Genomic DNA, 23,817 nt, shown 5'->3' with positions numbered 1-23,817 from the left:
TGCAAGACTGTACATTGAGTTTTGTCCTTCCCTAATGCCACCCCATTTGCTTTCTGCTTCCACACACACCATTCATTCACTGCTTCATTTTGATTGAAAATTTAGACTTCAGATTCAGAACAATCAATGACTGTTAAAAGTGTCATCATTCATGACAGGTAGTCACCAATGCAGCACTTCTAGCCAAATCAGTACTCTTTTTTTGTCTTTTCTTTTGCTTTGAGGAAGCTTTTAACTATTCTTAGCACTTTGCTTATTTCCTTACATATTGATGGAAATCATTCTTACTGCATTTGGCAACACAAATACAGCCAAATTGAAAGTGATGCATTAGTAAATTAGTTTATGGAGCTCTAATATCGCTTTTGTGTTTATTCTTATACTAATTTAATCTTTAGACACATAATAAAAATAAATAAATAAATTTCTATTACAAATTATAATATTTAATGTTATTAATGTATTATATTATAATTTTTAATAAATATTTTGCTTGATTAATAAAAAAATGTATTGTATTGTAAATTAAAAGTAATTAAGCATGAGTGAGCAGGTAAATATCTATTCATGTCTCGCGAACTGAAAATATTTGTCACTTTAATTTTTAATTTCATAAGATTTTCACTATAAATTATAAATTTATAAATATTTATTTTATTTTTTAAAGAAATTTAAAAAAATAAAGATTAAAATAAAACTTTTTGTAAAGTCAAAAATAAAGTAACCACTAATCAACCACAATAAACACTTAAGAAGAGTATTTATCAGTTATATCACACATTTCACCCAACCAAACCAAAAGAAGCAATGCAAGAGATTTGCAAAAATAAGAAAGAATTGAACAATGCTTGTACAACAATCATTAATATGTATCGAGCTCTTGCATATGTTTGTGTCATATCATGAGGGTGTATAATTGAATTCTCTAACCAAATTGATAAAAACAGAACAAGAAAGAAAATTGACATGTCCAAAAGAAACCAAACAATTTCACAGAAAGATGCACATGCATTACCAATGCTCATGGTTGTGTGTGTAAATAAATAAACATTGATAAGATTTAATTCATTCTGAACCATCTAATTCACTTACATCGGAAGACAGAAAAACCTTGCTTAGCATTCTCTTCAAAGAACAACCAATCAAAGATGAAGAAGTTTCAGAAACAGAACCACTCACTCTACCACCTTCATAACTATCATCCCCACGCTCACTCTCAGTAATCTCATCATAACCTGGAGTAACAACCACGATCTCAATCACTGCATGATCATTATCACCACCACCACCATCTTCATCAACAGAACCCAATTGAGAATTGTTACTCATCACAATAGGAGCTCTACAAATTGGGCAATTGCAATGTGAACTCAACCACATGTCAATGCAATCCACGTGAAAAGCGTGGCCACACTTTGGCAAGCTTCTTCCAATTTCACCCTCTTCAATAACACTCAAACAAATGACACATTCCAATTCCTCCGTTTTCTCTGTTTCGTGCACAAACAGGGGAATTGCTGAAACTATTGCAGAGTCGAGGCCTTTGGTGCAGATGGGCAAGTCTTCTATGTTGATGTTGTGGAAGTGGGAAGGTTCCGGAACGCCGGATACGGTCGCCGGAGTTCGCCGGCGGCGAACATGTGAATGTGATTGTGTTTGGAACAAGAACCACTTGGCGTACACGTGGAGTAGAAGGACAAATAGAATGACTAGGAGCAAGGAAACGATGGCTGCAAGCATGATGTTGCTGTTGTTATTGTCGGAGAACATGCTTTGAGCGAGTTGACTCAGTGGGTTGGTGGGCGAGTTGGGTGAGTCGGAGTGACTCGGCATTGTGGGGGAAGTGAAAGAGTGAAAGTGAAGTGTAATATGATTGAATGGGGGAAATGGGTTGGTTTAATTTTGCTGAAATGTTTGAACTTTGAGCTTAAAAAAGAGTTTTCGGGAAGGAGATTCGGATGCTCAAGAAAACACAGTCAACACCCTGGTCTGTGGAACATTGAAGAATCTTGTTTTGTTGTTGAAATGTTTACGTGAAAATGAAGGTAAGGATGAATTAGGGGGTGAATGGGTGATGGTGGCTCTTGCATATAATGTATTTGCGTGTGAAGGTTGGCAACAATATGGGTATGGGTTCGTTTGTCATGCACTGTGGAGAGTAAGATGTGCATTTGAAGTCAAAGTAGAATCCATGTGTGAAGGGTAGTAATGGGGACTCATGCATGGGAATGGGTGAAGAAAAAAGAGGGGGGGGGGGGGGGGGGGGGGGGGGGGGCAGCACAAATGAAGCACTCGTGAAGGCAATGGCAGTGGAGGGTAGGTGGGTTTTATTGGATTTATGTGGAAGGTTTTTACTTATTTATTTGTGGTTTTAAGTAGTTCAATTTAGTGCAATTGGGGAAAAGATCCTAAGGCAAAGACCTTGTGAGTTATGACCGATACATAAAATAAGATATTCTTAGTTCTCGCAATTTGCACCAAAGCCGAAGTCAATCATGAAAAGGGTGGCATTCCTCCACAATTTCTTCCCTTTCACGTTACTCATTATATTTTTAAGGGGCTTTGATGCATTTATTTAAACTCTGTCAATATTAGAGGGGGCGTTGTATTTTTTAGGCTTGGTGGGGTACAGTGTGGGACCCCTAATTGCTGTTTTAAAGAGATCAATGAGAATTCAGGGGTCCCATGTGAATGGAGCCATACACTATAGGGGCTTTCTTTAAGGCCACCCTACATTATGGACACTTGTCAACTGTTTATAGAAGTAGTAGATTTTTTTGCCTATATTCCACCATATTTTGTTGCATGTTTCCGGCGATGGATCAAACCCCTTTTAGTTTTTTAAAGTGGGCATGGCTTATAGTATAGGTGAGTGAATTCTGTTGTAGCCAGGATGGTGTCACATTATATAACGTAAATAAAGAGAAATTGAATGACGAAAAATTATATTAGTTACAGGATATACAATTTTTTAATGTATACACATGATCACGTAATAAAAATTTATATATAATAACTTTTTATTAAAAGTTACGTTATATGACAAACTCTAATGTGTTGATAAGATTAATATTACAACTTTTAATAAAAAAAATTACTTGATAATATTTTATTGTATGTTTAAATTCACATTAAAAAATTATTTATGATATCTTTTTCCTTTCATTTTTACATCACATCAATTGTTCAGCATTTTATTATCATCTTATCTATTGAGATAAGATTTAATTGTCTCTTTGTTATATATGTTTATATTAAAAAAAAACTGTATAAAAACAATTTCTTAATGGCAAAAGGACCTCTTCCAATACACTGACCATATTTCACACAGGTTTTATGGAGATGGAAAACATTAGGCATGTTCTACTTTTTCTTTTTAATATGAATATTTCATTTTTTTCTGTTACTGGATCACTCTGCGATTTATCAATAAATTTGACATTTGTAAAAAGTTAATGACCCATGTACATAATTGAAGTGGCTGTTTAAAGTTTTATACAGAGAAGTGTCACTCAGAAATTTAAAGATAAAAATAAAAATTTTAGTTGTGGTTTTCTTTAGTCTTTACTTGGTCTGCAAATGCTGAGACCAGAACCCTGCTATCTTTCAGGTCAGACCAACTTCTTTTTCCATATTTTCAGCTGGAAATGTTGGTCAAAAGTGACTCTTCTTTAAATTCTCGTCAATGGTGAAAATTTATTATATTCCAGAACCCAATATTAATAATTTCTACCTTTCAAAGCATGCAGTAGATTCGCAAAATCAAAATGCATCCAAACATCATGCAAAGTAAAGATGATGGGAAGTTGAGTAATAAGTTGTATCCTTTTTGTTTTGATTTTCAAAATTCTTCAAATATTGGAAACTAAAGAATTCTTATTATGCAAATGAATAAAAGAGGTTTTAGAAATTACAACTTACAAGATAATGTCATTTTTTCTCATAAGCCAAAATTTTTGATGAAGTTAACTTAAAAAATATATCCTTCCCCTTTAATTTCTCTTCACCTTTCAGTCCATCAGTTTGTATCTTTTCTCTTCGACTCCTGTAACTCCCAAGTGTATTTCTATTATTGTATGGAGGGGTACCTGTAAATGAGCAAAACTCACATTAGCTATCTTGTACAAATTCATGGTTCACACTAAAATGTTTCTCAAAATAAGGTGGTAAACCTCATACAATTTTTCTTTTTCCTAACACCACAGTAACTAAAATTCAATTCTTAAATATTTGCCACGAACTCAACCAGGCTTTTGCATTAACTCCATCTTCCATACAAAAGTAAACACATCACATTCAGCTAAATATGACTATATTACCTCAATATCTGAAATTTCTTTCAAAGGCCTGTCAGTAAAATAAGCATATAATGCCCTCAAAACTGCCTGCAATGAGAAGCATTGAAGAAACTCAAGAAGTAAAATCATTCAATCATAGAACCTATACAAGTGAAAATTTACATTAGCAAATTTTATGTAAAACCTGGTGAGATATCACAACAACAGGTGCTCGTTGTCGCTCAAGCTCAATAATTACAGGTTCTAACCTGCAGTATTATTAAAATTCAAGTTAGTTACACAAAACTAGTAGGTAGGAGCTGAACAATGTTAAAAGTATTGCATCAACCTTTGAATAACATCCAAGTAAGACTCTCCACGAGGATAACGATACCTAAGCTTGTCCTTATTGCGGGATCTGCAGTAGGAAAAGCAAAATAAAACAAAATAACAATAGGTACATAAAAACATTTTTGAACAGCATTGTGCCCCTGCCAAGCGCTTCCATGTTAGTTGGATGTCAAGTTTGTGACATACTCATACTCCTCTGGCATGTTCTTCTTGATTTCTTCATATGTCATCCCATCACACACACCAGCGTTTATCTCATCAAGCGCACGCCATTGTATCTAACATATAAAGATAGTAAGTGCACAAGCACTAATAATGTATAATTTAGTTAATCCATATCCCGACTTAAGAATGAGACTAACCTTTGGAAATCCAACAATTGGACCTGCTGTCAAAATTGTTCGCTGCAGTGTACTAGTCCATATCTAGAAACCAATTACAATCACAAGCCATTCAGCATTTCAGTATTTGAACATATTTTTATACATGCATTTAGTTGATATTAGAACATTCAGCATTAAACTGATATAACTTCTTTTGGTAGTGTAAGGTATGCAAACTCATGAAAAGCTAAGGGACCTGTTTGGCTTGAAAAAACATTCTCTGTTTTCATTTCCTATCATCATAAATGATTATAAAAATGTTACTTTGTTTTCAATTTGTTTCCTATTTTCAAATATTTATATTGGAAATGATGACAACAACAAAATTCTGTTTTTTACTATTTTCCATACAACTATTTGAAAACAAAAGCATAAAGTAAAAGTAGGTCACATTTTGTAACTATTTGTGAAAACGAGAAATGGAAATAGAAAATTTGTCAAACAGACTCTAATATAGAATGCTACATTGTATTTCATGTTCCATTGCTTTCCAAAAAGGCTTACTTGGTTGATAGTGTGTCTGCTTATTTATGGAGATACCCAGATTCAAATTTGGATATGAATAATAATCAAATGCCTTGACCTCCTTTTCACACCATTCTTAATGAATTTAAGCATCACTACACATATCTTTTTTTTCTTTTGTTTAAAAAAAGAAACTTGTTAATTACTTGAACGGAGGAACCTATGATTTCTCTTCTTTTCAAATCTTCCTAAACCTACCCATACTGCTATTTTTCTGGACTGATATCCTAAATATTTCTTTATTGGATAGCCTTTCTTAAAAGAGGCCCCAAAAAGAATATTCCCATGGCAACAGTATAACGATTACCGTCCACTTGACGTTCAATATCAAGCCTACAATTCAGAATCTATCATCCCCACTATTGTCCCTAACACAAATATTCAACCCGTGCCAACAAGAAGTTGCTGACAGAACAATGTCAATCACCAACTAACATATAACTAACAGTTTACATCATGATAAAGTGATATATAAAATATTTATCATTGATACTAGATCACCGTACAACATAAATGCTATGTAACTATAGCAAACAAAAGAATATTGCTAAAAGGAACATAACACATTGGACTGGTTCCAAGGGAAATGGCAGAAATTGAATCCATACAATTAAAAAATCTTACACAAGCAGCTCGTTCTAACTTGAGACGCTTCTCAACAAATTTGGCAAGCTTCTTTTTATAAATTTCTCCAGCCTCACTGTCGAAACAAATTGCATTGTATTCCAGTTAGTTAGTTGAAAATTCATAACAATTTTTGTTAAAAATGCCAAATATCACATTTGAAAAAGAGGGCAAGAAATAAATTATTGGAAACAAACCTCACTCACTCCCAAATATTAGCTCAAGAGAGGAGTGCTGTAGCCCTACAAACAGTATTCTGACTATATTTGTAGTTGATGGGAAACATCTTAACACTCTCCTCATGGTCAAGACAGTACATTTGGTTTGTGAAATTTACAAGTCTGAACATCTACGGATGATCTAACATTAAGATTAAATAGACTTTATACCATCGGTGAATTTGGAGTTGACCTAACTTAACTCCAACTGAGGCCAGTATATTGCATAGAGAAACCTGTGGACCCAGGTTAATTGTACTGTAAAATCTGTGACACCAGGATTGATATATAGATATATATTTTTTTGACAATTGAGGTTGGCCCTATGTTAGATCTATAATAAACTCTGATGTTATAATTATATTAAAAATAGACCAAATTACTTTCAAAAGTTTGTTTATGAAATGAATTGTACAAGTTTTATTAGAAGTATTATGGTCATATTCCTAGTTGATGTAAAACATCTTTTCATAAATAACTCAACGGATCAGGTAGATTGCAATGAGATGTGAGGCCAGAATATTGCATTGAGAAATCCTTGGACCCAGGTTAATTGCACTGGGAAATCTACGAGGCCAGGTTTGATTTTTTTTTTTCTTCCTTTTTTGACAATTGAGGTTGACCCTGTGTTAGATCAATAATAAACTATAATATTATATAAGAAATAGACCAAATTCACTTCTAAAAGTTAGTTTGTGAGATGAGGATTGTCCAAGTTTTATTTGAAGTGTTATAGCTATATTCCTAACCAATGTAAGACATCTTATAAAAAATAATTCAAAGGAACATGAACTAAAACTATGTCACCATTTCTCTTGTAAAAGTGATGTTTGGAATCAATTTTATATGAAGTCTTGCATCATGTTGGAATAATGGGCTTGTCCTTAGATCTGTTGTAGACTTCTAAAGGGCCTTACCATGTTGGAATTTTTCTAGATGAGCTGTTGAAAAAAATATAGCAGAAGAGCTTATTCAATAAATAGAACCTGTTTAGTTTTAAAACAAGCCTTCATCTTCCTTCAAAAATGGGTCGTTCTGGGCACAAACAGTAACTTGAAGCCTCCTACTGAGATAAACATTGTGACCTGACTTACACAATACTTAAAGGAAGTTACCAAGAACAATCAGGCCCATCTTTAAGATAACCTGATCCACCAGTGGCTAATGAGCAATAACATAGCCCAATTTTGGCTTCCTAGAAAATCCACCAAATGGAAGGAGATCAAAAGTAATTTCTACATTTGAGGCTTGGAACAAAAAACTAAGGGGATATGAAGGTTCCTGCCATGATTTTTTGGATTTAATGGTAAGGAAAAAAGAGGGAAAATTCACTAATATGACTCAATAATTGTGATGTGAAATAAAAAATTAACTTAATACTCTTCTTTAAACTAATATTCTAGATCAAGTACAAGTGTAGTACAACTACAGCCAATAACACGCTTTAGTCTCATCATAATAAGATTCATAACACAAGAATAATTTAAATTCTTAATATTCTAGCAGTTCCTCTTATAAGAGAAACAACTACAGGAATTATTCACACAATTACCATATGTCAGCTTATGTCCTTATCAATATCAAGTTATTAACATTACATTGAATAGAGACAGCAGCCAAATATGAAATTATACCTCAATGCAGAGTCTCCTCCAATTCTTCCCCTCACATTATCCTGACTTTCTCCATGCCGGGTAAGTAATATTGGCCTTGGTGTAAGATGTGTATTAACCTACAAGATTATAACAAATTATTCCAAGAAACTTATAATTGATATGACATAAAATCTGCTGAAATCATATCATTAATCTTCTAACAAAAACCATTATCCCAGGAAGGCAAGGAAAACAACACTTGTGACCCTTAGCTTATTTTCAAATTTCATTTATTTGTTTTAACTTTGCCTTTTTCATATCAAAATGTCATCAATCGTTTTCCTTCACCAGACTCCCAAAAATCCACTAACTGAACTTGCTTATGTGGTTTAAGGTGGAAAACTTCACCAACGATGAAGTGAACTTTTCCCCACTTAATTTAATTGTCAACTTCTATTTTGTCCTTTAAGTTATATTTGTTCTAAATGAATCATTTACAATTTCAATTATTTAAATATAATTTTTTCTCAATTATAACTCCATCAAATTTTCCATATGAAAAGTTTATGTTGTATCCAACATGGAATGCTTGACTAACTTTGTCATCAGAGAGATAAATACTCGAGGGAAACTTTGAAAGGCCCATTGCTCCACAAACTAATGACCAAAAACTCACAGCAAATTTCCACTGTTTTTCTTGTTAGAGATACAAAAACCTTCTGTCTTTTCAGATAGTTGGTCCATGACTCGAGGCTAGAGTCAATGACCAAGTGATCTAGAGTTCAATCTTTTTCGCACCCCCTTCAATCCATATTTTACAAAATGTTGAATTTCAGCACAGGGTAGGTAGGCCTGTGCACTATCTATACTTCAAGAGCAAAGAGCTCATGTGAGGAGGTGTGTTATAAATACAAAACCATTTCATCAACCAAATAAATAAATACAAAACCACTCGTGCTTTAATTTAATACTTAAGCTTTTTGAATGGTTGGTCCACGACATTTATCAATACTGTCTTACTGGGTTACATATTATTAATTAAATTAATCATTAGGTTTTCTTGCCTGTGTGTCTGTGAAGTTTTAACTGTAATTAACTGCATTCTTCAAAGAAACTTACCAAGAAAAAGACAATCCGACCAGGTAGGTAGCCACTGATATTGTTTACCTAAACCAAAAGATAGAAGCTATGAATCATTTACAAATTAAAGTCATGCTGAAGACCACATTTCTAAATGACTAGAGAAAAATTCAAGGAGATGCACAAATATTTGCAACAAGAAATTCCAGCTTATCAAAGCAGCCTCCCTACAAAAATTTTCAAACAACGAAATTATTTTAACATCATCTGTACTTAGCCTTAAACAACGAAAGACATTATTTGTACATAACTTATCATAAACTATATGGCTATGCAAACTTTCTGTCATTCTTTCAAGTTCCAACCAAGTAATATGAACTCATGGTATAATTCTATTCACAATACAGCTTATATATATAAATACATACCTTGATGCATGGCATAACTTTTAGATTGAGTGGTTTGTTGACATGGTATCATGTGGTCAACCATGAGGCCCAGGGTTTGGTTCATATCTTAGTGCTTAACTCTGTCAGTCTGATTCTGATCATAGTTTGTCACCCAACTAAGTTTAGAGCTGAATAATGAGTCTTTCTAACTTGTCTGTTTCATACTATGTTTTATAGTTTGGATACTGGTAAGTGATCTGTATAAACATAATGCTTTCTTATGGTAGTAATATGCCTTTCTAAAACTGATCCTTTGCAGAATGAACACACTTTCAACTCTATGCTTACAGTGAACCATGAAAGTGAAATCATGCCATTTAAGTTTCCCACACCAAAGTTTGAAATCTAATTTAACTATAAGAATCATTTAAAATTTTTACAAACCCAAACAACTGCTAGTACATGGACAATAAACATGTATATCAAACTTGCAATGCTAGCTAACCAGACAATGATTCAAGTAGAAGTTTCTGCTTGGCACATAAAAATGACATGATTAAAGGTAGAACTTACTTGTATTTGCCCACCACATCCACTGGCCATGTCAATCATTTTTATGTAAGATCCTTCTTCTACCGTCTCATAAACCTGGTAATATGAAATCAACAGTATTTAAAGCAAAAAGTCACCAAGAATAGCCATTAAAACTCCATATGAAAGACTTGCCTTCTCATAATTGGCTACGCGCTCTTTAAAGTCCCGCAACCCAGCCTCAAAATCTGGTCTGCAAAAGAAAAGCTAATTTCATAGGTATCTACATTGTCTTCAAGATAAGATATCACTGGTTTAAAGGAAACATTACTCTTCTGCATAGTCAGGACTTTGCTGAATTTTAAAACGTATATTCCTCTCAATTATGTCTGCATCATTGCATATTGTTTCCAGAAAGATAATCTGTAATAACAATGCAAAGACACATCAGAAGAGTTTAGAATTAAAAATATCATTTTTATGTCATACATAAGTACATTACAGTTACCCATCTGCAAGACAGTAACTACAGTACCTTGCATCTACCTTCAGCCAGTTTCATCAGCATGTTTCGTCGCTTCTTGCTACTGTTTGTGGCATCAAATATCCCAACCTAAATCCAAATTAAAGCTTAAGCGAAAGTACTTGAAAGAAGCCATAAAAAGAAGTTATATAACAAGAATGAATTTACCTGGCCACCTTCTTGCATCCAAGATATCATATCTTCAAATGCCAGCTTTGCTACCTAGTGGTACATGATATATTAAAAACTATGTACACAGAGAAAGGTCAACATAGAGTTACATTATCAGAATCATCCACAATAAATTGCTAGGTTCAATGTACATATCTTAAACATTCAATAAGTGTCTATGTTCAGTGTATTACACATATATAGTAATTGCAATATTTGAATTATTATATTCATTACATGCAAGCTATTAGCCGACTTTACCTAGTGGAATAAGGCTTTGTTATTGTTGTTGTTGTTGTTGTATAACATACAAGATATTAGTCCATGGTGTAGTTGAGTTGAGACAAAGTTTTAAGCATATTCTTCTCTTTGTTCTCTCTCCTCTCCATGGGCATTATAATTTTTATTCAAGAAACACTGCTGTGTAATACTCACCAAAACAGTAACTAAGGTCTTCTTGAAAGACTATGGAATTCATAAATGAACTAGTTCCTGACAATATTTATTCTCCTACACTACCAGATTAGCCATAAAATAATTTTACCGCATGTGAATTATTGGTGACTAAACAAAAAGATATGTTAAAAGTGAAGCCTCAAAATATAAATTAGTTGAATGTAAAAGATTATATCAAGTCTAGAAGCAACATCTTCACAAATCTAACTAATGAAAGTCTATGACCTAAGTACGCACAACCAATATATTTTTACTCTCACATATTCAAATAAAAAAATTTATTGGCCAGAAGTTACCTCATTACGTGCCTCCACACCTTCAGGATTATCAGCTCGAAAGAAGTCAGCAGACTGCATAGAAGAATATGACATGGGTTGAAAATTTTCCAAGAAAGCATGACCAGCGGTAGTATATCTATCTATTAAATTTTATTTCTCCAACCTGGCCTGCCAAAAATACCAAATTTTTTTTCCTCTAGCTCCACTACTGAACACGACAGTACTGTAACATCATGATTCCAAGAATAAAACTCATAAAACAGGGAATCAAGAGTCCATAGTGATCACATGATGCAGTGTAATTTAAATGTGATGACTTTGCACAGTATGAGAGATTGTATTAAAGCACTGGTGATGTTAGATTCAACAAATTTATTTTTAGAATAATGCCCCAGTACTTTTTGACTGAAATATAGTTGGATACTAACTACCTCCCCCATCTTTTTACTATTCAGTGAGTGGTAGTTTTCATTTTAGCAAAAGGAACAGTAACTGTATGCTTTCTTCACATTTCCTGCCCAATTGACAAGAAGAGGCTAGGGATTTTGGGCAAAGCTAGAATAGGATCACAAGCCACTCTGATACCATGCCAAACTCTGAAAAAGGTAGGTCAAAAGTCAAAATTGTGTTCTCCTGCTGGAGAATTTTCACATAAATAGGTAATAAAATCTGTTATTCAGCCCCAAAAAATAGCTAAATTGATATAAATGCTATCTAATTATGAAGATAATAACATAATTACAGCTAATCATCCCTATTTGAGCTATCCCAATTAATAAGATAATTTCATAATTACAGCTATACAATCATACAGGATCTGTTAGTTTAAATGGCAAAATATTCTGCTCATAATAACCAATATTCTGCCAATCAATTCATTTGATGTTCTTCACATTTAAAGCCCAATGGGCATTAATTTGAAGGAATGCATTGAAATTATAAAAACTTTTTGGTCAAAACTGGGTAGCTTGAGCGTTTAGGCCAAGTGGCTGATCTGTGAATCCTCATGAGTACCTTTCAAATTAAATTATTGAGGAAGCCACATTCCATTTTCTGCCATTATAAAGAGGTAGAGAGATCACCAAAAGACCCCAAGCTTTCAGATCATGCTCATAATTTCAACCATTGTCCTTAAAGCATAAGAAGGTCATCAAACCAGCAACATATCTAACATCAATCTAAATTTCACAGAGCATTAACAACTGTTGGGCCTGTCTTCAGTGTGAATATCCTGGCATTTCAAATCAGTATTTTTCCGCCCTTCAGATAATATTTGTTAGAAGAGTATGACGTGAACGCATTTAGGCACTAAATTTGTAAGCTTCCATAGTATTCTGTTTGATGATAAAATGTTAAAATCAATGTCCTGTACAAGGTTATTACTCTTGGATGCTAACAGTGTAAAATCAAAGCTCCATATCAATTATATATAAATTGTATCAAATTTTGCAGTCAAGAACAGGGTGCGTTCAAGGTGTGGATTTGTGTAACTGTTGTTGAGAAGACACAATCACAAAGAATCAATCCCTGGATGTCACTCATTGAACTTAACCAACTGCTTTCTTGTTTGTTTTTGAACAAGAATCCTTATTGAATCATCATAGTCAACTGAGAATCAGTTCCTAGATGTCACTTATTGACAAAAACAATAATCAAGTCTTATCCCACTAAGGGAGGTCAGCTATATAAATCACAAGACAGCCATTGAGCTTGGTCAAAGACCATACTCTCAGAAATATTATCTATCAATAGATGTCTCTTATTGAACTTAGGAAAAATAACAATCTCTAGATAAAGAATTCTTCGATACAAGTATCATTTTAACCTACCAAATCCTCTACAGTCTACACTAATATGAACCATATTAGATCAATTCTTATGACAAACTGTACATACAAGCATCAAGCAATAAGGGATATATCTAACAGACATTGATAACAAAAATACCCAAAATATTATACACTGATGACAACTATTCTATCATTTTATAGTCTACAGAATGTAGATAAAAAAGCACAAACTATTCAATGGAGTCTTCTACATTATGTTTACCTGACTAGAACCATGCTTAAGGCGACGATACTGCAACATTGAAATGCAAGCGTGTTAACTTCATACTTGACATATTGATTGCAAAGAATAGTGACTCAATATTGATCACAAAGAAAAATAAGTCAAGAATTTGAAGAAGACTATTGATCATAAAGAAGAATGAGTCAAGAATGTGAACAACCTTACCAACATTGAAGTGTTTGGTATTATGACCTAACCAACGAAGATATCTTGTAAGTTTAGCTGCAGTGTAAGTTTTGCCTCGAGCTGGCAGACTCACCTAGGTGAAAGAAACTAGTAAGAAATGATTCATTTCAAATATTCTAATTTACTAAGATGAACTATGATGGCTATGTGGCTTTTTTTTTAAGGTATTTCCAAATTTTAACTTCTCAAGACAATAGTTTCATTTTGAATCTCAATCAAAACTCCAAGTCAAAGCCCAAAACAAAGTGATAATAAAGTGTTGTTAAAAAAAGTTTGAGCAAATTATTCCTCAAGTAAGAATAATACCATGACAATAGCCAAATGTCTATCCTCCTTGGGACCTAGCATCTGATCAGCAATTGCAGCAGCTGCAACAGCTCCAGCAGCTGCTGGAATTGAATTCTACCATAAAATCACGAGGGAGCAGAAGCAACTATTTGTTAGTAACCTCAATTGAAAAGTTTGATGCAATATAAATTAATCCAGTGGAAATAAATTTGAATAATAAACAAAAAAGAAAGAAATTGTTAATACAAACCTCAGTATTAGTATCCAAATTAAGATTAGTGAAAGTGTTTGAACTAGAAGATTTTACAATTCTGGGAGATCCAACACCCCTATCAACAAGAAGTCCCCTCTGATCATCTTCCTTTGGCAGAGATGAAATTGTTCCCACTGATTGAGATTTAACCATTCCAGGACTTTGGAATTGAAACATCTTAGATGAATCTGGGGCATTAACCTCCCTCACCTAGTTGGAACATCAACATAGCCTATTGGATGTGATATATTGCATAATCAAGAATCCATATAAACCATTAGCTTACTTTGGGTTTTTCTTCTCATAACCTCAAGAAGTGGCATTTTGCATTTTAAACACCATTTGTACAGCTCCTTGTTAGTTATAACATGATTTACAATTCCTAATTTCATGAAACTAGCAATGCATGAAAACAATTAAGAAAATATACAAATCAAAGCCTAACTATTAGCAACAAATATACAGCCCCAAAATAGAAGATATTTTTCTAAATTGGTGATACTTTCCAACACTTATAACAAAGCTTTACTTATAAAAAGGAAAACAGAGATAGAGAGGAAAAAGCTTCAACATACTAATCAGTGTCACACTTTAGAAGTACAGATAGATGTCTCGAAGCTGATATGTTAAACAATAGAATCTACTTCCTCAACCAATTGAAGTCTTTTAAGGTAAATACAACTACAGATCCTTCTCAGCTTCTGGTAAAAAGACTTATGCAGCATTTAATCAAAATGATGACCAAACATCTCTAGATTGATTTTACATGTTTTTTAACTATCATTTTTAGAATGTATAATTGTCAATCTGAAATATGATTTTGAAATTTAAACCTTTACTGTTGCAGATTGATCAATTAAAGATGAAATGCTGGCAGACCCACTACTTAATGATCTGGGATTCTCTGTCAAGTTAGCAGCATATACAAGTGCTGAATTTGCAGAAACTGAGGGAGTTGGGACAACATAATGCTCGAGATCAAGTTCCAAGCCCACAGAAGAGACATTCTGCATATTAATATGAAAAAAAAAAAGCATGAGGTACGTAGTAATTGTTTTAGACAAAGAAAGGAGCATATCAAGGCCATCAGTTCAGATACATGATTGAACAAGTTGTGGAACATGGTATGGTAATGTAAGATACATACAAGAACTTCAACAAGAAATTATTTGGTTTTTCCTGAGTGATTACTTGACTCTTGACAATAAACATTTTGCACTGTCACATTACAAAAGTAATACAGAACAACCTACACTACCAGGCATTAGAGAAAAATCCTGAGTCCTGACCAGTTCCCTCACAACTAAGGGAGAAATTTATTCATTGTGCATCGCAAGAGGATAAATTAATCGGAATAATGCTGTCTGATTTTTTTAAGTTAGCACCCGAATTTCAAAATAAAGATAATGCCATGCACCACAACCACATCTTCCAAGAAGAAAAGCAAACATTAAGAAAACCAGTAGTTAAAGAGTCTTACCTCACCACCAGTCTGAAGTTCTGAATTTATGCTGACATCAGGTATCCCACGAACTGCCGAAAGACGGAAATGCTCCTGATAAACCCTCCAACTAACTGCAAGGTCAAAGGGAGAAACCCTTCTTGCTTCAACAAACACTCGATACTCAAGAACTCGATCATTATCAAGCCTAAACAAAGCAAGCCTGGCACCATCTTGCAATGCTCCCCCAACAAGTATTCGACTCGGACCCTCCTCAACAAAACAAGGTGAATTAATGTCCTTGGGCTTTAAAAGGAATTTGAACTCCAAAGCCTCTGAAAATCCCAAACAAAACCCACACTTCAAGTTAGAAACATATTATAGACACCCCTTCCACTATTACCAAACTCCAAGAAACCTTAATACCAGAATCTCAGGTAGCGGTAAACCCAATAGAACTATCACTCAATGGTCATAGTAAAACTTTGCATTTTCCTTTTATCAACTTTTAATCCCCTCTACTTTACATAAATTTTACAATTCAACTTAAAAGGCAAAGCAACCGAGAAAGCATTACCATGATTAGGTGGAACAACAAAGCTCAACTCCCACATTGAAGCTGATTCCCGTTCCATTGAAAGCTGTAATTTTTGCACCAAAACAACAAGAAGAAGAAAGTAAGAGAGACCCAGAAGAATAGAAATGAAATAGTGAAGTGGGTATGAATCAAAATTACAGCTTCGGAAGGATCCCGCGAAGGGGCGAGAGGGTAAGAGCCAGATACGTGAGGGAGAAGGTCCCCAACGAGAGTGAGGTTGGGGTTCTCCATCTTCACCGATACATAGAGCAATCCAGGGATTTGTAGCGGCGTTTGATTAAAGCCATCACGCTCTTCTTCGCTACTTGGCCCCATTTTTTCTTCAGAGTTGTGACAGTAATTTTTTTGTAGTAGCAGTGGCAGCAACCGAAACAGAATACAAGGTTTTGTGGGCAGAGTTTGTTATATTATGTGTATGAAAAATCCTTATCCAACTGTGTAACTGTCCGTACTTGTGAATAGAGACATTGTTTTCAAAGGATATCTTCGTTTTCAGACAAATTGAATTTATTAAAATGAATTTACGTTAAAATAAAAAAAAACTTATATCAAATTAATTAATAATAAAGTGAAAATTTTGCTTAGCTAAAGTGAAAATTTTTTGCTATATAAAAACCACGTCATAAGACATCTTAAAAATTGTGAAGTTTAGTTTTATATTATTTGCTGAAAATTTTAAGGTGCCCTGTGAAATATTTGCACTACCTATGATTCATTTATTTTTATCCATCAATTTTAGTATTTTAAAAAATAAATGATGCTGTTAAAAATTAATAATAAATCCTTAATTTTATAGTAATTAAATTATGAGTCCTTCTCAACTATGTGGCATGCAAAAGAAGGAATGTTGTGGTGGCTTTGACAAGGTGGCTTGTTCAGCTACGCAATGGTGGAAACAGGTCGAGGTGGCGACGGTGGTGAAAATTTTACACTGCAAAACCAGCTTGTGCTGCTTAAGCAGAAGCTAAAAAAAATGGCAGACAACAATGTAATGTGAAGGCTAGTATAAGCACTAATTTGTAATTATTACATTATATAAGGAATTATTTTACTTTTTTTTTTTCTTAATTTTTCCCATGAATGATCAACAGAATATTTTGACCATGTAAAATGATCCAAACATACCCTTATTCACTGCAGCTATCCACTGTCAATCATCGAAGGATTTCTTTTATGGCAATTGGCACATCTTTTTAGGCGACAATTCCATAAAGCGCACTTAGTTTTAGCTAAACGTCTCTTGTGTAGTGCAAGTCAAATCCAACGGTATAGAGTTTTTGATATTTTAATGTATTGATGATATAAAAATCAAAATTTTAATGATTATTTATGCAGTTTTCTAACCTGCAAAAAATCCTGGTTTTGTGTATAATGTAATATACATTTTTAATAACATTATAAATTTTTTGTTTGGCAATGCATATGAACTAAATTTAAAACTCAATTACTAATTTTTATTTGAAAACTAAGGGCCTTATCGGTTAGGACAGAGAATTGATTGGTGTTAAATTGAAAAAAAAAAGTTTTATAGCCCATTGCATCTCGTAAAGTGTGTAGTTTTCATTTCAGTTATTGTTTTTTAAGAAGTTGACTTTGGAACGTGTAACAGGCACTAACATAAAATTTCAAAAAGGATTGTCAAAACCTGAAGTGTGTAGTTGTTTTTTCTTTTACAGAACTTGTATTAAGAATGCAGAACGAGAAATATTTTTACAAACAAATATGTACCAGTGTATATTCTACTCTTTTTGTATGAAACAAATTTTTGAATTACATTCTTAGATACAGAATCATGAACACCTAGAAATCAATGATGAAAAATCTACAACCGATTGATCTAGAGCACTGGCTTGTAGAAGTCATTGTCAATGTTTTAAATCATGTACAAACTCACTATTCCTTTATATGCAAACACCACTGAAAAGTTAGATTTAGACATGGTAAACCATACCAACTTCTAGCAACGAGATGTGAGCTACGTTCATTACAACATCAGGGTCTCTACAATTTTTGCTTAGAAAAGCATAAACAATATCTATGGCAAATTTCTTGAAAATTGAAGATGATTTCTTTGCCTCTGCATATGAATGGCCAAGTATATATGTAACACCAGATTCTTTAGCTTTTAAAATCTCCAAAGATTCATTTTTACATGGAGACTCTTGAGGTTGGTCATCACCATTCTTCAACCTTAAAGCACATGAAAAACATGAGCTATTCAAAGTGTGTTGTGAAACATCAAGGTGTTCCACATTCATGTTTCCATCATCCATAGACAACTCTTGTTGTGCTGGTTCTGGAACACTCTCCTGTATTTCTACAAATTGTACTATTGCAGATACCAAATTATTCTCAAAATTGTAGTTCTCCTGTTGAAGATCCTTGTAACCATATCTGACAATGCAACAAAACATGCGGTACTCCTTGGGGCCAATCCTGCTTATGATCAACCGTTCATTGTCGCTGACATAAGGGACTTGAACAGATTTGGCACATACAAAAACCAACACCTGATGAAATGCTGGCAAATTTGTGACAAAATGGCCAAAAATAGCTGGGACACCTGAAGCCAGATTACTGAAAATGATTCCTATACCGGGGACACGGACCATGCCTAAGCAAGGTCCCAAGGATAGTATCTTGCTCATTGAGACCTTGTTTTCCACATCAAATTCATGTTTCTTCATTGTTCCATAGTTCCAAGTAAACATTATACCCATAAACATAAAAGATAGCACAAGTGGGATCCATCCTCCTTCAGGGACTTTGCAGATAGAAGCTGAGATGTAAAGCAGTTCAATTGATCCAAACAATAGCAAACATATAATGGCTTTTATTATTCCTTTCTTCCAGACAATCACAATTACTAGTGTCATCAAGCATGTTGTCACAAACATAACAGTGGTGGTAGCCAGCCCTACAGACCAAGCCAAAAAAGTTGAAGTTTATTTGTCAATACCTCAAATATCAGAAGTAAATATAGTGGAAAAGAAGCATACCATATGCATGACCCATCATGTTTGTGTCTCTTAAGCCAATTGTGACAGATAAACAAAGGCACATTAATATCCAATTGACTTCTGGTACATAAATCTGCCCATATATTCTACTTGAAGTATGAACAATCTTAACTGGAGGAAAACAATGTAGTGCACAACACTGGCTTATGATGGAAAAGGTAGCAGAAATTACTGCTTGACTTCCAACAATGGCAGCAAAAGTGGCAACTATGAAAACTGGCCAAAATACAGTCTCTGCAGAAAATAGTAGCACAATTACACTGAGATACCATAAATAACATTGACAGTTTGTGGTTTCTTGAAATAATTTCTTGCCTGGTATGGCTTTGTAGAAACTGCCCTGAATGTCATGATGGTGCTTGGAGAGAAATGCAGCCTCACCCATATATGCCAAAATCAGGCAGGGATATACTAGACATGTGAAAGCTATCTGAGATTTAAGGGCAACTGTTAAAGCATATCTCATTTTGGTATGGTAAACTAGCATATTAGGATCAACTTAGGAAGCATATGGAAAAACTTATGAATATAGCTGATTATTTCAACAAGTTTCTTGATATAACTTATCAAAATAAGCTTTTTTTCAACCTATTCCAATAAGTTTCATGATGAAATTTATGTCATAAGTCCTCATGTGAAAAGAGCTTATTGAATAAGCGTTTAATTAAACTGTTTACCCAAACACTCCCTTAGTTAATTACTCTATTTACCTTTATTGAGAGTGCAGAAAAATGGCCCAAGTCAGCATACATTGCCTCCACCCCTGAGATAGTATCATAGAGGATAATTATTTCACAACTCTGTAGCTACTAACAAATTGATTATATTATAGGTACCTGTGATTGAAAGAACTACTCCACCTAATGACATCCATCCTTCTATGCCAGTGGTTTTGAGGAACCTCAACATGTACAGTGGAGAAAGTGCACGGTATATTTGTCGGTTCCAATGGAATATGTTGTATATACCAATACCACTGATACACAAAAGCCATGCTGCAACAACTGGTGCAAACATGAAAGAAACTCTGTGTGTCCCATGATGTTGAATGGAAAAAAGGGCCACTAAAATGATGCATGAGATTATAACAACATAATCTGCACAGTTAATGTGGAGTTTCAAAAATTGTGAATAGATATTGAGGTAATGAAAAAAGCTTCCTGGGCTTACTGTCATGGAGTTGTTTGATCTTAACTTGAACTCCTGAAACTGCTGAAAAAACTGAAAGGAGACACAAGGGATGTTCATAGATCCAAATGAGAAAGAAATACAAATGTTTGTACAGATATAAATTCCTGAACTAACTCATAAGATCTCAAAATAAGTAAACTAAATTTTAAAAAAAAATTCCAAGAACTGGCTATATGGAATAAATCTCTTGAAATGTAACACGAATAATTTCCTTTCACTAGAAATATTAGAATTGTAATTTCCTTAAGTATCAGTGTATTATTCCCTCCCTTTCCCGCAAAAATTTGCGTAGGCTTGAAACCTCCATGGTAAAATACTTGTCTAACAATAACCAACCATAAGGAATTCGCCAGTGCCATTCAATTTCCTCATTATTATGTAATAATTAACAAGCTCCCTATCTGACTACCTAAAATATTGCACATATGACATTTGAAATATATAATGTTCTTATGCAAGAAATCCCTTAGCATTTTACAGAGCAAATCTTCATTGAAAGAAGAATAATACTTGTCTTTTCTACCACACTTAATAATTATAATACTGTACAACGTCAATGCATTTCAATTTTCCCTTTCCTTGCTAATAAGTACTTAGATTATGTTGCATCATACACTTCATCTTGAAATGCACAACTATTGTAGGCTGATGTTTGAGATGCATGTCCAAAATTAGAGCCAATTGGATAAACTACTTAATAAACACTTAAATAAAAAGATAATAAAATAAAATAAGGAGATGAAATGAGTTAAAGTTCTTTTATAAATTAAAATTAAATTATGCAACTCAACTTTTTTAGAATCTCCCTATCTAACTCCCCATAAGTCTGAGGTACATAAGCTAATTTTAACTTATTGGAGAAGCTTGATTCATTTTACCTCATTTCATTTTATTCCCTTCTCCTAAACGTGCTTATTCAAAAGTTTATCCAAATTAATTAGCTCTTAGCATATTTTCTGTATATGGTACAAATATTTACTGAAACATGTTATTATCTGATGAAATTAATAAAAAGTAATAATTCTAGCAATTATTAATCAGCTAAAGCTACTGTTTGAGGGATGCATTCATGTAACTATAACAAAGTCAATGATGGATCACATACTTCAAGTGTTCTATAGAAGCTCAGGGGCTGCTCTTGATCAACTACCTGATATTGCAGGAGTAATCACACCATCACCAATCGTCATACAGGTTCCAAGAAGAACAAAGATCAGCAGTCCTTTCTGGAACCTAGGATGCTTTTCAAAGAACAACTTTAAAAGTGAAGACAGCCATGTGTCTTCAGAATCTTCTGTGGTATAAGCAGACAACTTCTTGTCTGTGGGTTGTTGATTAGGCAAAATGCTTAGTCTTGCATGCCGGCAGAGAAGTGAGTATAATGCAAAGGTACCTCCTGCATAACAAGTTGAAAATTTATTAGACGAAGCCTTATACTAATTATCCTCATCAACATGAGAAATTCTTAGATGCTCAAGGAGCAAGAGATTTTCTTTCGTTGGACCATTGAGAGACAATAGTGGCTCACTTAATAGACTGTTCAATATTTAACGTAAATGGAATTACATTGACATTAAATTTCAGTGATAATATTATAAAACAAACAATGATAGTTAGTTACAAGTATAATAATCCTGAAATATTATTCTGGTAAGTAATAATAAATCATGTTAGACATCATTACATTTCAAGAAACTAAAGATAAAGGAAGAAAAGTACAAATATTCGGCAGTTTTGTGCTTTTTGGTTTCATAAGAATGTGAAAATAATGGAGTTATAATTGGCTTGACTACGGCAACATGAAAACCTGAGGAACAGGACAGACATACACAAAAGCACTAGGATCATGATTCAAGATTTTACCTTCTCCATTGTCATCAGCAGACATCACAATGAAAACGTATTTGAAGAGAGCAATAACAGTAAATGTCCAGAAGATAAATGAAAGCACGCCGAAAATTTCTTCATCATCTTCTTTGAGTCTCAATTTCCCTGAGAATGTGGTTTTGTAAACATACAGAGGAGAAGTACTGAGGTCACCATAAACTATTCCAAGACTTTGGTAAGCAAGAGTGAGCACAGATGCACAAGATGTCTTCTTTAAATTCTGATACAGGAATACAAGCATAAGAAGCTAGCAATATCCAATACACATTTAACCTTAGCCAGATTCCATATGACAAAGTAAAGAAAATTTCGGTTCAATTTCATTATTTGACCATTAGCATTCTATCAACTTCTAAGTATCATGAGCATATGTCAAAGCAGCATCCAGTTCAATTTCTTTTTTCAAGTTTAAAAAGGGAAATGCTATAATTAAGATTTTTCTCTAACTAAAACTTGTTATGACCAACTTTGTCCATAATTTAAAACACAACTTTAATCGAACATGGAAATTGAAGAAAAGAAATTAATAAAACCAGTAGTTCATCATAATCAGATGCTGAAACTCTCTCAGGAAAACAAGGATGTATACTATGTCACAAATGAGGGTTGGATGGCATCAACTTGATCAGCTTTATCATAACGTACAAATAGAAAAGTGAGGATCCTATGTAATGTTAATACGACTCATATGCAATGCCAAAAGCCAGTATATAATTAGAAGAATACGTCATGAAAAGGACATTAATGCCTTTAAAATCCCAAGCAGAACTTGGCAATGAGCTGAACACTATAAACACAAGCAATATATTGTTTGTTATCAATACAACAGACAAAACTCCAATTAGCTAAAAGCATCAGAATTTTCCATGGAAGTTCACAACCTTAAAAACAATTTAGAGAACATTGGCAAACATGAAAACATTCACTGAATAATGACTATGTAGAAATAGATCAGTGAGTGAAACAGTTGACATGATACCATGCAAGTATGGAAAGGTGATAATAGTTACTTAGTTTAGACTTTAGAGTGAAACAAAAAAGATAAGAAAAATTGTACCTGCTGAGATATTCCATGTTCCACAAATTGCTCAGATGGGTTCATGGCTGATAAAGAAAGAGAGGTGAGAGTGGTGCAGAACCAAAGATGAAGCCAATTGTGATGAGACAGAATATATAGAAGGAAAGATTAGAGAATACAGGGAATGTGTAGTATAAGAGATGAAGTAGTAGAAAGGCAAGTGGTGTGTGTGTACAAAGAAGTTGCAAAATGCATTCAATGCTCTTTAAATCTCTCTTGGTGGACTTCATTAACCAACCTAACACCTTCCCCTCACCCCTCAAAATGAATGGTAAACAGCCTTTTTCAATCTCTTATTTTCTGTCCAAACAGTAGTTATAAATAGTATTTTTCACATCAAGAGAACATGTGGTATCTGGATTGTGTGAAAATAATTAAAGTGCATGTACATGAATTCAAAT

The 23,817-nt window shown here is 33.7% G+C and overlaps 3 protein-coding genes across 4 annotated transcripts; all 3 read right to left on the bottom strand.

Annotated features, from left to right (window-relative positions):
- Window positions 1-1,065: 1,065 nt before the first annotated feature.
- LOC113874423 (RING-H2 finger protein ATL63-like) lies at window positions 1,066-2,080 on the bottom strand. The gene has a single exon (XM_027512645.1). It carries the CDS (start codon window positions 1,831-1,833, stop codon window positions 1,066-1,068), a length of 768 nt encoding a protein of 255 aa, XP_027368446.1. The 5' UTR covers window positions 1,834-2,080.
- A 1,732-nt stretch (window positions 2,081-3,812) lies between these two features.
- Window positions 3,813-16,612, bottom strand: LOC113874893 (6-phosphofructo-2-kinase/fructose-2,6-bisphosphatase-like). 2 transcript variants are annotated; one of them, XM_027513146.1, is made up of 23 exons: window positions 16,379-16,612; window positions 16,220-16,283; window positions 15,682-15,977; window positions 15,035-15,208; window positions 14,199-14,411; window positions 13,967-14,062; window positions 13,635-13,733; window positions 13,454-13,483; window positions 11,420-11,473; window positions 10,665-10,718; window positions 10,509-10,586; window positions 10,305-10,396; window positions 10,169-10,226; window positions 10,016-10,090; window positions 9,093-9,140; window positions 8,013-8,110; window positions 6,161-6,236; window positions 4,991-5,053; window positions 4,815-4,906; window positions 4,627-4,695; window positions 4,483-4,546; window positions 4,320-4,385; window positions 3,813-4,088 (listed from the first exon to the last, which is right to left on the bottom strand). In XM_027513146.1, the coding sequence occupies exons 1-23, from the start codon at window positions 16,553-16,555 to the stop codon at window positions 4,011-4,013; spliced, it is 2,214 nt and encodes a 737-aa protein (XP_027368947.1). In that variant the 5' UTR covers window positions 16,556-16,612; the 3' UTR covers window positions 3,813-4,010. The 2 variants fall into 2 exon arrangements, 1 of the variants encoding a protein (XP_027368947.1); XR_003506103.1 differs by having other exon boundaries at window positions 3,983-4,088; window positions 4,235-4,385; window positions 16,379-16,599.
- A 1,559-nt stretch (window positions 16,613-18,171) lies between these two features.
- LOC113847973 (potassium transporter 1-like) lies at window positions 18,172-23,452 on the bottom strand. Its single transcript, XM_027477313.1, has 10 exons — window positions 23,396-23,452; window positions 22,315-22,558; window positions 21,602-21,847; window positions 20,431-20,481; window positions 20,097-20,357; window positions 19,971-20,023; window positions 19,576-19,690; window positions 19,240-19,494; window positions 18,493-19,157; window positions 18,172-18,399 (listed from the first exon to the last, which is right to left on the bottom strand). Exons 1-10 carry the CDS (start codon window positions 23,438-23,440, stop codon window positions 18,172-18,174), a joined length of 2,163 nt encoding a protein of 720 aa, XP_027333114.1. The 5' UTR covers window positions 23,441-23,452.
- Window positions 23,453-23,817: the final 365 nt, after the last annotated feature.

This window comes from Abrus precatorius, unplaced genomic scaffold (assembly GCF_003935025.1).
Source record: "Abrus precatorius isolate BTA unplaced genomic scaffold, Abrus_2018 Scaffold8, whole genome shotgun sequence".
Taxonomy (NCBI): domain Eukaryota; kingdom Viridiplantae; phylum Streptophyta; class Magnoliopsida; order Fabales; family Fabaceae; genus Abrus; species Abrus precatorius.
Note: the sequence above shows the minus strand (reverse complement) of the source record. Positions and strands in the feature narration are given on the sequence as shown.

Excerpts from the sequence above, each read along its gene's own strand:
- LOC113874423 (XM_027512645.1), bottom strand. The coding sequence starts at position 1,833 with ATGCCGAGTCACTCCGACTCACCCAACTCGCCCACCAACCCACTGAGT.
- LOC113874893 (XM_027513146.1), bottom strand. The coding sequence starts at position 16,555 with ATGGGGCCAAGTAGCGAAGAAGAGCGTGATGGCTTTAATCAAACGCCG. Across the intron at positions 14,063-14,198 it reads ATTTGGATACTAATACTGAG|AATTCAATTCCAGCAGCTGC; the intron begins GTTTGTATTAAC and ends ATTTTATGGTAG. Across the intron at positions 11,474-13,453 it reads TTAAGCATGGTTCTAGTCAG|TCTGCTGACTTCTTTCGAGC; the intron begins GTAAACATAATG and ends TCTTCTATGCAG.
- LOC113847973 (XM_027477313.1), bottom strand. The coding sequence starts at position 23,440 with ATGAACCCATCTGAGCAATTTGTGGAACATGGAATATCTCAGCAG. Across the intron at positions 21,848-22,314 it reads TGCTGATGACAATGGAGAAG|GAGGTACCTTTGCATTATAC; the intron begins GTAAAATCTTGA and ends CTTGTTATGCAG. Across the intron at positions 18,400-18,492 it reads TGGATGATGGAAACATGAAT|TCTCCATGTAAAAATGAATC; the intron begins GTGGAACACCTT and ends CAACCTCAAGAG.